The 15,205-nt window shown below is 38.3% G+C and overlaps 1 protein-coding gene across 13 annotated transcripts in view; it reads right to left on the bottom strand.

Annotated features, from left to right (window-relative positions):
* Positions 1-15,205, bottom strand: part of MEF2C (myocyte enhancer factor 2C) — a 124,246-nt gene that overhangs the window by 26,368 nt on the left and 82,673 nt on the right. For 7 of the 13 annotated variants that reach the window (XM_062605194.1, XM_062605202.1, XM_062605200.1 and 4 more), the window contains exons 4-6: positions 10,006-10,149; positions 3,071-3,257; positions 1,859-1,906 (exon numbers count right to left, since the gene is read on the bottom strand). In XM_062605194.1, the coding sequence (XP_062461178.1) occupies positions 1,859-1,906; positions 3,071-3,257; positions 10,006-10,149 (379 nt within the window). Of the gene's footprint in view, positions 1-1,858; positions 1,907-3,070; positions 3,258-9,806; positions 9,945-10,005; positions 10,150-15,205 lie in introns of all 13 variants that reach the window. The other 6 variants (XM_062605198.1, XM_062605201.1, XM_062605204.1 and 3 more) reach the window with 3 other exon arrangements.

Here is a 15,205-nt window from a genome sequence, read left to right as displayed (position 1 = left end):
TATTCATATGATTAAAAATTTATGATGCATTCCTAGCAATGCCCCTCATATACATGCCCCGCAAATCAATTACCTGCTCCAAAGTTACTTGAGAGCTTAATGCACAACACTGTGTGCAGGAAATACGAAATCTTAATTAGTGAGTAAATAATCAAGCTATCCCTCTTCCTACGCTTATATATGTTTTTAATATATTTCCAAAAAAAAGAAAAAATATACTTAAAAAGAATATAAATTGTTGACTGGCCTACTGATATACAGATTTTATTAAGCACCAGGATTATTAAGCCAAACGCACATGTTGTCGAACTTTTATCATTTGCCCCGTTTAAAAGACAACGCTCTGTTCTTTACTAATCGCTTTCTAAAGTCTTTTTAAACGAACAGGGAAACCAGCGGCAAGAAGACGGTATTTCTTAGAAAGTCAGTAGAGGGAGCCCCTCAATAGCGCAATTTCCTATCCGATCCCCTCCGTTGCTCCTTCCTGAAGTTACACACGAGGTTAAAAGGAGATGAAACGCGAGCATCGCCAGAATTAATCTTTCTTTAGCTGTGTTTCGGAGCCTAACAAAAGATAATTAACAAAATTATAATTTTCTATAGTGTTTTTTTTTTTTTTTGAGAACAATAGCTAAGTTCTCGTGGCCTGCCTTCCCTGCTCCTAAATTAATACAGAATGACCCCTCAAAGCTTCAGCATGAGTTTAAAGTGCCTTTCTGATACAATGCAGTGCAGCTTCAATTTTACTACAAACGCGTCACACAAACATCTGTTACTCATCTATGTGTGAAGATAAAATGTGTGGGGTTGTCTAATGTGGGATAAGAAGAGCCAAGAAAGAAAACCATCTCTTTATAAGTAATTTTATAAGACAATGTCAGAATCCGCGTATATATCAGCTCCGGTTTATAGTGCACAAAATGGATCTTCCAGCTATTTTTCCATACAGTTTCTTTCTGAGAGCAGTTAACCCAGTAAAATTGGATGCGCTCCATGTTTTACCACTCAGTTTATTTTCTTCGAACATATGTGTTTACTTCTCAAACTGAAAAAAGTAATCTTGCCATTGTCTTTTGTAATCCCTATTTGGAATAATGCAAGATTGCTGACATTGCTAACAAACCACTGAGTTCACTGAGCAAAGGGGACTACTCTGACAACATTGCGTTGATAACACAGACCTTAGCAAGTACAGGTCTCATTAGTTCCGTGGGAGCAGGACTAAAGGGGATAATCTTTTTCTCTGCATGGGTATTTTGAAAATCCTTTCCCTGTTGTGTACCAAAGCACTTAAGCAAATATGTAAAACTAAGCTTAAGTTAATTACTGATTATTTAAGTAAATGCTGACAGATTTTGCTGACTAGCAATGGTCTTAGAGAAGGGGCTTGAAATCAGATCTATGCTCAGTAGATTGAAGTCTAATGAGCGACTCAATGTTGAAAACTTTACTCAAGCATAAATTAATAAAACAAAACCCCAATTCCACTATAGTCAATGGAAAAACTCTCTCTGACTTGAAAAGAGTCAGGGCTTCTGACACTGGCTTCAGCAGGAGTTTTTCCTGAACAGGGCTATGCAAGGGATCCAGAAGTTTTTACAGGAGGGCTAATGTGAAAGAAAGCAGACATCTCTGTCTGTGGAATTTGTTGAGGTGCAAGATTTCTGACATTGTTGAAAACAAGCCTCTTCCTCCTAATAAGAGAAGCACAAATATCAACTCGTCACCCCCATCTGGGGGAAATAAACCTATGCCAACAACTTTCTAATATTCCACCTCCAATATGGAGCTATTTTAGGACTCAGCCTTTGAAGGAAGTCCTTTTTTCACTCAGAAAAATAAATGATTTTCTCTTTACCTGCACTGGTGCCTGCACCGGTTGTGAGGTCCCCACCCATCAGGCCACCTAGGGGGTTGAAATGAAATACTACAAATGAGCACGATAAATTATAAAAGGCAAATATTCAAAACATTTTCTCTAACTTCAAACAGCCCAATCCACTACTCGCTACTGTTTTCCTCTAACTTCAGCAGGCATCAGATCAGATCCATAATCATAAAATTGTAATGCTTTAAAGTTACTCATACAAGACATTTGCCTTTCAAGGACAAACAAAATACGTAGCACACAACATTTCATTATTTTATTTTCATACTTCTACAGCATGTGAAAAAAATCAATTAGTATTTGAAAGGCATGTATGGTAGTCCTTCATTTGAAAACTCTTTATCTCAGTATTAGTCAAAACAGCAAAGGTTTCCACATAGGATTGGGTGGAAGAGACTTGAAGGTTCCTGGAAGAGAACATAACTGAGAATCTGTAATATGTATTTACATAGCTTTTAATTTTAATTTCCTCAGCTTTTCATAGATATTCACTCTAAGGATTTTTAAAACTTCTCTTTGCACTTGGGGACCTCAAATGGTTCTCTGAACCCAGTATACTTAAGGATCTTGATGTTGCTTCAGCCAGACAGATTGAATGAACTTAATCTCCATCTATCCTATTCAGAGCTGAGCCCTCATCATCACCAGAGAAAAGCAGTCTCTTGCTATACAAGGCACTTCAGTACAGATCTCAACTAACATTGACCCATCAAGGAACCTGTGAATGCTCGAATAGTAATAAATTCTGCATTTAGCCTCAAGACTGCTGATTTAAGGAACAAGTGTCCAATTTTACTCGCTTCAACTTGTTTGCATTGGCTACATTTTCTCCCTGTTAAGTTTTATGGTATAGTGAATTCGTGCATGAATTAAGTAGACAGGCTACCATTTTATAAAACAGCAAATTGTCTGCCCTTTTATCCTTTATTGATTTCCTTTAATCTTAGTCAATATTCAGCTTTTTCTACTTTTTTTTTTTTTTTTTAAATTTTCTAAATCAGGAATAGAAACCCCTTCAGCTCTTTTGACTTTTTCCAACGCAGCAATTTTGGACAAACTGTTATGACTGGTAAAAACAGAGCTCTTGTTTCTCAGAGCACAGTCATACAGTTTAAAATGACCTAAGGCAGACAAGCAGCTGATTAAAGCTCATTTAAAAGGATGGGATTAAACACAGCCTACCTGTGTTACCTGCACTCGGAGGCCGATGTGTCACACCTGGAGACATGCTATTTCTTTGCAAAGAAGGATGAGCCAGTGGCAAAAGGTTGGGGTTTCCCAGCGAACTGACTGGGTTACTGTATACCAAACTGTTGTGGTTGGACACTGGGATAGAAACTGGCATCTCAAAGTTTGGTGGTGGAACAGCCTGTATGAGCAAAAAAGGGAAACAAAGACGAGAATAGTACAGAAGCACAACAGCCTTCAAGTACAGTTTCTCTATATTTAGTTCAAATATTTTGTAGTTGGTGGTTAAAATACTTACGCTTGCCCATCCACACCCCTGCCCTCAAAAGTCAAGAGAAGAGTTTCAAAGAGTTACCAGGGCTTTTAAATATGATTCTTTCAAATCATGATTCCATCTTCGTTTAATGCAGCTTCCACATACACTTTGTAAGAACTGGAAATATTTTTTTTTTTTTTTTTCCCCTTTAGTTTAAAACAAAATCTTGTTTTATGAAGCTTAATTTTCTTTGTCTTTAATTCTGTAAAGTTGTCATTGTTCACTTGTGATATCTTAATCTAGTGTTAACACATGACTGCAAGATCAAAGGCACATGACTATGGTCACTTCATCACATTGAGAAAAATTAGAAGGGGTGGAATGCAAAACGGAAAGCTTTAATTTCAGCTTATGTTGCTTTAGCAACCAGAATGATCCCAAATCACATTAAAGGCATAAACATGGTAAGTTACTTTTTTTTTTAAAAGTTTCTATCTTAGCTTGGATGGGCTTAAAAGAAAGAAAGTTCTACTCAGGAACAGGTAGCAAATGCAAGAATTTTAGATAGGCACCAGTCTTGGGTTCTTTGTTGGGTCTTTTTGGTGTTTTGTTTTGTTTATAATTTAATCTATTTTTTGTTTGCTTAGGTTTGGTTGTTTTTTTTTTTGTTGTTGTTTTTTTGAGGGCAGTGGTGGTGTTCAGTTGCACCTTTCCAATATACTGCTTTCATACTTTAAGGCAGGATCCTTTCCTGAACCACTTTCCTTTGCAAGAATCTCTTTCAAAAAAGAACCAAGTTATGGACCATTCTGACAGAGGGTGTGAAGAGATGCAGTACCCAATTCTCATTACAGTCTTAGAAATCCCAACTCAGGTTTTCTTGGTTGGTTGGGGTTTTCTTGGGTGGCAGTTGCCTGAATTTCTTTAAAATATTTGACTCTGGTGGCACTGAAATAAATCAGACTCTATATTTAATCTACTTATTCTAGAAAATAGATTTTAAATTAAATTTTTAATTTTTTTTTTTTTAATTAATTGATTTATTGTTTTTGTGAATGGAAAGAAAACTTTTTCAGAATTACTTGACAGCATTTTGTGGTTGGACTAGACCTCTGAATGCTCCTTCCAACCCAAACTATTCTATGATATGGTTCCATGATTTCAGATATTCAAATACCTCACTGCAAACAAAGTACCCCTTAATTTGACATTAAAAAATCTTGTAAGCTTTGAGTCTGAACCCATCAGAAAATTCTTGAAACCAGCCATGTAACATCTTCAGTGGGAGGAAATCACAGGTTTTAATTTTGCTGTTGGCAGCTGATAGCACTGGTGAGTCTTCCAGGACCTAGAGGGAGGATGTTGAGAGCCAGACACATTATCTGCTGTGTCAGGCAGCAGAGGCACCCTGACCTTGTGCCACACACATTTCTTCTCAGGCTGGCTAAAGCTGTTGGCTGTGCCTTGTGGATTTCAGCTCTGGCCATCCAGTCACAGTTATCCTTTAAGGTTATTCTTCTCTGTCTTCTCCCCTTTCTAGGGGCAGACATAATTCTGCTCTAAATATAGAGGAATCATTTTGCTTAACCACTGAAACACACAGTAAGACTTTAGTTCAGGGCATGATGTGAAGGCTACATTACACAAATGCCTTGGGACTTATTTGAAGGTGTTAATTTAGCTCTGAAACCCTTCATGTAGCCTGTGGCCTGGTGTTGTGAGAGGTGGCCATAGCATAATGGGTGAGATCAGGTATGGCACTAGCGATGACAGACCTGCTGGGTTTTGTATGGATCTGAAACATACTAATGTTTGTGCCTCAGAAACAGAAAAAAAAGAGAATAAATTATTTTGTGATGAAAAATATAATTGCTGAAGTGTGTTATTTATTTCTCACAGGAGCATCCATGTGTTTTCTTGCAGCTGTTCTTATAGTTCAAGTCCAGCTTGGTAGCTGCATGTGTGACTTCTCTTTATGGGAAAATTTACAAAGTGCATAACACAAGGAGTAATAGTGTATGTCACAACTGAGGTCTAGGCTTTTTGGAAATAGGTTCACATATGAAACATTTGATCAGTCTGAAGGTATCTTTAAGCAAGACATCCTGTTCATTGCCCACAGAAGGACTCAAAAGGTTCCCAAATTCCTTGTAAGTTAGAGGTGCATGGCTGCTCCTGAGCCCAAAGTCAGCAACTGCCTTTTCAAAAGGTTTTAGCCGGTGAATTCCTATGAGGATAGATGTCTTAGCTCCACCTCCAGCCTGGTGTGAGACTTGCATAAGCCAACATGGAGCCTCTTGTTGCAGTGTTCAGGGCTGTGGTGGAGATCTCTGTGCCTGGTGGATTTCAGCACATGATTCTGCCTGCTTGAGTGACAGCCCATGTCAGATTGAGTGTCACCCACTGGGGAGCATGTTGCACAATATCTTCTTCACCTCTGTCATGCAATCTGTGAAATTAGTCCTCTGAGCTTGGGTAGACACTAATACTGCCTGAATTTTCTTAATTTACTTCCGTAATCCCAATCTCTGTGGAGTCACCTAAGCTAAAACACAAATGCCAGCCCTCACAGGCTTGTCTGCTTTCATCATTATGCTCTTTCTTACACGTACAAACCAAACCTTTGAAGGTCTGGAAACTTTTTTTCCATGTTAGTACAGTTTGAAAGAGCTCCAGCCTCAGTTGCTCTTGTGGCTGCCAGTCTCACTGATTATCACTGAAACATACAAACATTGCTGAAACAGTTTCTCAGATTTCATTTTAGAGGTTTAAAAATATATTTTTAAAAGGAGTTAAAGTATTTTCTTAATTTCTGTAGTAATGGTTTCATTTTCACAATTTTGCCTACTGTTCAGATATATTTATATCTACTTACAGGGTACTTCATAGGAAATTTTATGAGGGTAAAGTCAGTTTATTCTCTGGCTTTGCATCACAATGCACACTTTACCTGGAATATAGTAATTTTTATTTCTTCTCTTCAGTAGTTAAAGGTCAGAGACAGAACTTTGGATAAGCACCAGTATTAAACAGTAAATGTCTAGCTACAGTGCTGCTCTGCCCAAATTTTGTGACAGACTTGCATGACCTTCACTAAGAACTGCAACCTTCTGCAGATTCCCTAGTCATTCCTGGTAGAAAGTCACAGGGCATATCTATTCCAGCTAGGCCTGACGGACATTAAAGCTTATGATGCATTGTGTAATATCTATATTAGTAAATTAAACTTGCCTAGGAACTGAGGCCATCTGAGGCCACAAAGCAGTCCACATCCATATTATTAAGCTTTCTCAACCTCAAAACCATCATGACTATATATAATCTGACAATTGGGAATTGTTCCGGGCCTGGGCTAACAACCAAACAAAGCTAAGACTGTTTGGGTTGTTTGGGAGAGCGTTACTTGGCCAGTGCCAAAAGTGTACCAGGGACTGTTCAAACAATTCAGGGCAGGGATAAGTACCACCCACTGCCTTGGTACATTCTTTGCCATTTGCTAATTTACTAACATAGATGAAGCCTTATCTTAACATTTATGCAGTCTGCACATTTTGCGTCTTTTCTCCTTTGGACACAATTGCCAAAGAGGGCAGATGGCTCACCTGAGAGGATACTGTCAGTGTACAGCACACACTGTGTTAGATGTGTGCTCCACAAGCTGTGGTATGTTGTGCAAAGCAAAGTGCTGGGGGCTCGAACCCCTTGGAAATTAATTGACCAAACATTCTGTGTTAAATATTGTTTTTATCCCTCCCATGTTCAACCAGGCCTTCATTTATTTAGAGACAGAGATACTTATAGCTCCCTTCTAGTTGACTATTTCTGTCTCCTCTGCTTTCATCACTCCGATGAAAATTATAAATGAATGTCTAATTATTATCAGATGTTTTAGAACAATATAAATACTTATCCCTCGAAAATTATCTGAAGAAATATTATTGGCCTTAGCTGTTAGGAGCAAAAGCCAATTTTGTTTTCATTTGGCAGCAGCTTTATTATGTTACAAGACCAGGCACAAGCATTGTATTGTTTTATATATTTTGTAAGTAGTGATTTAATGACTTGACTTGGTGACTTTTTGTACAGTTTTGCTCCCCTTTCCCCCCACAACTTTCTTGGTAGCCTTTGATGATCACAAGTAAATGAATACAACTTCCCTGAAGTTATACTGATTTGAAGAGTTATGGATGTTATGGTATGCAATATCATATATAAAATGTATATGTAAAATTTCCATTATATTCTAGCTTTGAGCAACATATCGGCTATTACATCTTGGCTTATGCCAAGGAAAGTAGCCTCTGTTGCATTAGGGGAGAACATCTACTGATTCCTCCTTTTGTGGGAAGAAGCTTGATGGAGCATACGGACCTTGAGCTCTCTGTGAAGTATTCAGAGAAGGGATATCCTATCTTACATGAAAAGAAGCACTAACCTTTTGCAGTTCTGTATCTCTGAAATGTCTCTGAAGTAATTTTGCAAAAAGATAACACACTGTACCTTGTAACATCCCTGCAAGGTCGGAAGTCACTTTATACCCTAAATACAGCTCAGAAAACCAAGTTCATCACTATGTTAATAGCAGAAGTAGGACTACCTTTAAGGTCAAAAGATTAAATTTAGTAAAAGCTACCAGAGGGAAACTCCATTAATTTTTGGGAGGACAAAAGTGATGTCCCATGTTTATATTAACTGTGTTGTTTCTAATTCCTAGAACTTTCCTAGTTTTATAGAAAAGATGATTTTCCCAAACGTTTATGGAGGCAAAGAAAGTGATAGAACTCGCTGTCACTGGAACAAGTTGTATTACAAGGTGTTTTTTTTTTTCCTTTTTTCATGTCTTAAGATTTCACATGGTTATGATATCTGCTGCTTTGTTGGATCAAAAACAGGCAGTATGAGAAAAAACAGAGGATCTGAAGGACCATGCCAAACACAGTTTTTAAGATGAAAAAATGGCTTTGGTTAAATACTATCTGATTGAAACAGTCTCTTTTCAATCAGAAGAGACTATTTCAATCAAAAGAGATGAAATCCCTCTCTTTTGAACAAGCCAAAGGTCATTCTTGAAAAAAAAAGGGAATGGTAATTGGTAAGATTTTGATATGACAAAGGGTTAAGCATTTCATCTTGTAAGAGTCACCCTGAATGTTGCAGTCATCATTTGTCAAACTGAATTCCATCCTGAGAAAAACAACTATGCAAAATAAGCAAATAAAAAAGGAGGTAAGAAAGATGGAATATGTATGTACTCCTCCCTGATATTTGGGCATCTTTAACCAGTCATTCCAAATACTGATTTATCACATAAATCTGGTCTCACATAAAATCTTTATTATTACAGTAATTTTTTCAAAAGTACATTTGCCATGATGTGAGAACTTCTTCAACTTTTAATTAACTTGAGTGAAAATCTTTCTGCTCAGAATGAATGGAAAGAACATTTACAGTGTATGAGACAGAATCTGAACATCCTTAAAAGGCATCCTCAATTTACGTATCAGATTTTGTATGCACAATTGACTAGAACTATAGAAGAGACTTTGCTCATTCTGGGTATACAGAATCATACAATACAACCTACATGGGGGAACAAGGAATGAACACAGATCTCTTAGAAGCAAGCAGTTACCTCTGCAAATTATGTAACCTCCAAACCTCCACACTCTTTTTGTTGGCTTTATAAATGCAGTATTCAACATAACGACAAAGTATTCTCCCCTTGTATGTCTTGTGCAAACAGAATAGCACATGCAGAGTTATTTCTCTTAGGTATCTGGCAAGGCATATGACTGATGGTTAGAAATTTTGAATTGGTTAAAACAAAATTTAGCTCATGTTAAAGCATTAATGAAATGCTGATGAGGTCAAAGCAAATTCTCTGCTAAAACTCTAAAATCACCCCAACACACAAACATGTCTGAATCCTACCACTAGGCTCCCATGCAGTGTTTCTCTGCAGCGAGCAAGTAGCTGTAACCCTTCAGTGCTGCAACTGAGTTTAGCAGAGACACTTGAGAACTGAAGTGACACGCACAGAAAGCACTAATTACTATTTATAAAGGAATTTCAGTTCTACATTGTTTTTTCTATATTACCACAGAAAGTATTCTGTGGGTTTGCTTGTTAGCCTGTCCACAAAGGAAGATTTCCATTGTTATTTTTTAAATATAATTTGGGTGAGTGGTGTGGTGAAACAGTTCTGTAAATCAAGTGAATATAATGTATATATGTATATTTCACTTCCTACTGCAGATTTCAGCTCTAATAGGCTTTGTCTGTGTGTCAGAGGTAGATACTTGGCAAAAAAATAATGTTGTGTGAAATTTTCTGACCACAGTGTTTAATTATATATTGGGCTATTAAAGCCTGTTTCCAGCTGAAATGTTTTCCTTAAGAAGCCAGAACTGAAAGGGTTATGGTTTGTTACTGCAGCAGTTATCAGCAGACAGCCATCTAACCTTTGGTACTTACAGGTATTTTATGGCTCTTGATCATATTATCAAATTCTTCATTAATTTTTTTGTATTTTTCTTCAGTGCGTGGGGTGAGAGCGTAAGAGGAGTCAGGATCGGGGCTTTCACAACCTTTGTTTTCTTTCTTGTTCAATGCCTGCCAGGTTCAGAGAAATATCAGAAAGTAAAAAAAATGAAAGGGAGCTCAGAGTACTTACACATAATCTCTGTCTGCTGATCATTAGATCAATATCTTCATTAATTTTTCTGTACTTGTCCTCAGACTCAGGGCTGTGACCTACTGAATCGTCTGCATCAGGGTCTGGGCTGTCACAGCCATTAAGTCCTTTCTTTCTCAAGGTCTGAAATACATAATTTGGAGAGTTCAATCCTTGACACAGGCTGCAAGAAATGCTCAGCAGTGTTAAGTAACACAAACTCCCCAGCACTGGAAGGTTTTACATTATGCTTTAAGGAAAGGAAAGGAAAGTGATTAGCGATCCACCATGCTGATGCTGTAGGTCTCCAGTTCTGGTGGCAAAAGGAGACCATACGGACCTCTTTCTTCGGAAACAAATCAGTCAATAAAGAATGAAGTTGGCAATCTGGCAAAGTGCCTGTGCTAGTAGCCTCCCTGCTTCCCCACTTCTAATAGCATTAAGAGGTTAATATACCCACCCAGAATGCAATTTATTTTAACACATTTATACATTTGAAATGAATGAACATTAAAAGCAAAGGATGCATACTGTTCAAAGTGTAATATCCTGGTGTTTTACTTTAAGGAAATATGCAGGAGGAAGAAATGAAAAAAAAACAAACCACCTTCAACAACTTTAGGAATTCATGTTCTTCACAGAAGAAGGAGGAGTACCTAAACTGAATTAAAGGAATGACATTAGCAATGCCCTGCCATTCCTAAGTGTATGCTTTTAATAGGACAAGGGGGAGGACAGAGCTGCTAATGTGGCTGTGAAATAGTGATTAAGAGCTTCTAGATATGGTGTTTACTTTTTATTGACTCCAGTTACAGTGCCACAAATGCACAGTGCTGAAGCTCAATGTACACAAAAGAGCACTGCTAAAACAGATGCTTAGTGAAAAATCAAACCAGATGAATTTCAAGTTCAGCAGCTCAAATCAACCCTCAGAGCCACAATCATCATCACCAAGATAAGTAACAGAGATAAAAAAAGCTTAAAATGAGAATGAAATCAGTAGCTTACAATTGAGAATGGTTGCCTGGCCTCAAATAGGTTTTAACTGATCTATCTTGACAGATGACTGAAGAACAGTCAGGGTCTGCATTAAGAAGAAGAATATGAGAAGCAAGAGCTCACAAAGTCAGTATTTGTAAGAGATTTCTCAAATCTAGCTCCAAAAATGTCTCAGTCAAACCTCTTCAAAGAGTTCACTGGTCTGTCTACAGCCTTCCTTAGACAACTTGCAGTTAATTCCAAGTTAAAACCTGGCTAAGCAAACTCAGTTACAACATTCAGATCACATAGTACTCTTGTCTTAGTAAGATGCAATGCTTGTGCTGTGTAGTAATGTGGGATGCTTTAACTGGTTTCTTTCTGCCTCTCATCTGAGCTGTTTGCTCCTTTTTGAAAACTGTATTTCCTAATTAGTTCCTTTCTGGCAATGCCCAATTTGCCGCCATTAAAGCCAGCAGGTATTATAATATCACACCTCCTTTCTGTACTATCGTTTGCTAAAAATTATACTTTGTCTTCTGTATTTTACCTGAGACTTAAAAGCAGAGGTCTCTTACTCCTGTAAAAGCTGTAAGCTTGTTCTCTCTGCAGAGACATCCCCCTGAACCTCACATTTTCACTAAGTCAGCAAAGTGATGGTGAGCCATCCTGTGAGATTTGAGCCTTCCAAACTCATGTTGTGGACCTCTGAAGCAGATTTAGACAACCGTGGAAGGCTGACTCAATGTAGTCTTTTCAGCCTTCATATCTATATAGACTTCATGAGCTACTACTGACACCATGACAAAATCGTAAATCCACCATAAACAAACTTGAAGAAGCTAAACAACCTGAATGATTCTCTACTCTTCTCCACTCTCCCTTACCCCCCTTTTATCTTTTAAATGTTAACTTGCAGAACAGACATAGTCATGTATGATTTCTGCTACTAGCTGGAAATGAACCAATTACAGAGGGCGTTTGCAGTCTGCTGCTGTTTCACACATTTAATACATACAATATATTAAAAGTGAAATTTCCCTTTTATATCTGAATAACTAATCTCAGCTAATGTCCTTCCCTTCATGTAAGTACAAAACAGTTGTCCTCTGAATACGTAAAATATTCTATTTAAAGATTCATTGGATCAAACTGCCCAGACTGAAACCCAGATCAGCACTCCTGAGACCTTTTCTTGAGCTCATCTGAGTCACTGATGGAGTCCTGTTGAGTCACACAGAGTGTGGAATGATGCTGATGTAAGCAGGATTGGATGGCATCCTCAGCTCCAAGCTTGGAGATGACAGCCCAGCTTCTCTATTTACAAATGGCAACGACCTGCTTTTCTTCCCAGAGATCAACACAACTGCAACTGTATGAGCATAGGTGAGGGAAGGTAGCTGCACGATTGTAATGCTACCAGACAAAAAGCAATGCGAAAAGGTAAGAGGGGGGATGTTTTGCAGCCTCTTTGAATCTTTTCTTCTCCCATCATCCCCAAATCCTTGTCTGCTGCATCTACAGGACCATGCCTAGGTGAAAGAAGATGCACCTTATCCTCAGCATGCTCACTATGCCTGAAGCCCTGCAACTCTCTATTTAGCACTCATGTGAAACAGTCACTTTTGTGGTTTGTAGAAGTTCAGAAATGCACTGCCATCTTTCAGATATGCAGAGGAGGAAAGGCAATGTAATCCACTGAATGTCTTACAGCAGTCCCCAAAATGAGAACAGATTCCCTCCCAAAATAACAATGTTTTTACTTTCATACATACATATTTTCATGTCCTTAGAAAGCAGGTTGCTGCCACAACAGGCAGAGTAGAAACAATCTCTATTTTCCCCAGAAAACCCAATGACCAAATTTAGTGAAATCATGTTAGAGTTCTATCAAGAATTAACTGTAGGCCTGAAAAGTAGGGGCAAACCTTTCCCTTGCAAAACCGTCCAGTGTGTTTGGCTAGTGCCTTGGCTGACATGGCTAATTGAGCTTACTAATGCAGTGTTCCCCCCCCCACAAGAAACTAACCAATCAACCAACCAACCAACCAAAAGAATGTGCTTCAGGGGGTTGTGGTAAGGTTAAGCAACAGAAATTTCCCCACATGTGCTGCAGTCAGAGGCTCAGTTCTTAGCTTTGTGTTGCTTAGAGCGCTGCAACTAATGCCTGGTTCTCCGTGAATTACATTTTGGGTTAAAGTGCAATATTCAGGGAAGCTTTCCTGAGGATGGGTCTCTCGGGGTTTCTCTTGCCCCCTCACCCACCCTTCTGCTGATTCTTTGTTGCTTCTGCGTGTTGAGGGCTCATGCTGCTATGCTGCCTTCATCTGGGAGCGTTCCTTGGGAGTAATTTCTGGTTCTCTTTTTCTGCATGAGGACATGCAATTTTCATGAAACTTGTCCTTCATTGTTGTGCTGCAACATAACACAAGTTGGGACAGCTCAACTGAGAGTGGTACTGACCAATATCCAACTTATCCATTCTTATTCAAAAACTCCCTGGACGCTGTAACGGTTTTTCCTCTTCTCCTTTACACTATGTCACCACTTGAAAGCAGAGGCTGGTTCTGCACACTGGTGAAGACTGGAATCATTAAGAAGACCAACTGGGTTTCTGCAGCCTGGAGTCTTTGACCCAGTCTTGCAGTGATTTAGAAATAATTTTCCTTACCATGTTGAGTTGTCATAGACTCTTGCAAAGCCTGGAAATTAGCCAGGCCTATTGCATCGTCCTGGAGATTAGTTAGTCTCCAAAGATTTAATGACTATTCAGGGAATTTTTAAAAGAATAAAATTACACATTTGTACAGTGCACTACATTCTAGAGAACCCCAAGGCAGATTTCACTTATTTTTAAAGAAAATAAGCCACTTTTGAACTACGGAAGCTCCACTTCTTCCGAGCAATTAAACAAGTAATTATATAGGACTCCAGTAACCTAAAATCAGCCAAGGCATTTGAAAAACAAAATGGTTAAATGAAAACAATCTTTGGCTAAAATCTCATATGCCAGCAATTTAGTCTAAATCCTGCTCTATAAATCTCAGAGGAGAAATGCTGACTTAGTGACATACTGGCTTGCTATAAAATGAAGTATAAACAACTATTTACTTTCATTTCATGCAAAATTTAGCATCACTACAAAAGCACAAGAGAAAATATGATAAAATCAGCTAGGTCTGATTTTATCAAGGCAGTGGAATCATTGCAATTTGAAGGATTTTGAGGAGGAAAGCCTTTCATTTTCCTAACCCAGTCTCTGTCTCTGCAGTATTATCCTCTTCTTTTAGCATTTTTTTAACAGGAAGAGTGGCAAAGGTTAGAAATTATTATTATGTTTTCCATCCTGTCATTTTAGTTTGCTTATCTTTGTAGAGAGGTATGTAATTTTTTCCTTCCATCTTCTGTGGAACTGCTCCCCACAACATTCCAGGGCTTGAGAATCCACACATATCTGGGCTTGAAAATGTTCACAGTATGGCCACCAAATAAAAAAGACCAGGTTGGTCAATAAGGTTTCCAAAAGGTTCATACCAGCCCACTCTGTCTGTTCCATTTTGACATCCTCTGTAACAAAGACCTAACTATTTCAATCATTTGTGTTCATCATATGTTTGTTTGTGCAATGAAAAGTATGACCCCACTGGCTCCCCATCTGTAATCAAAATTTACAGTATGGAAACATTCCGATTTACAGGTCTACTTCTACAGATTCCTGTATCTGTTATGTTGTCTAGAAGCCACTGCAATGATGTCTAACTGATAACTCCACTAGTGACCATGACAACCCACAGAGTTGTAATTTGGTAAATTATATTCCACTGTCAGAAGAGAGAAACCAAAAGTGCCCTCCATTTTCCACTATCACTTTCTTTCCTGTATCTGAATGGGATAAATCTTTCAGCCACAAATGAAAAATGCTTTGGTCTCTTCTCTGCTCACTGGAGCCACGTATCTACGTGGCAAGGGAGACAATAGCCAATTATGAAGGAATGGTATGCTGTTGTGTTTGACTGCTTTATTATTTATAGCCATTCCAAAGAACCCAGCTGAATTTATGGAGGTACACCTGAAAAAAGCAGAAAATATTTAGATAATGGGCCTGGTACATTTAAGCATCACTTATGCCCTCTGTGCAACACTGATATTAGAGTTAGGAGGTGTTGAGTGAAGACAACCTTCTCTCTCTTCTTCTCTTGCACAGTTATATAATGATGAAATT

This window comes from Pezoporus occidentalis, unplaced genomic scaffold (assembly GCF_034315485.1).
Source record: "Pezoporus occidentalis ecotype Australia unplaced genomic scaffold, CSIRO_AGI_Poc_V1 ctg90, whole genome shotgun sequence".
NCBI lineage: Eukaryota > Metazoa > Chordata > Aves > Psittaciformes > Psittacidae > Pezoporus > Pezoporus occidentalis.
This window is presented reverse-complemented; position numbering and strand designations above follow the sequence as displayed.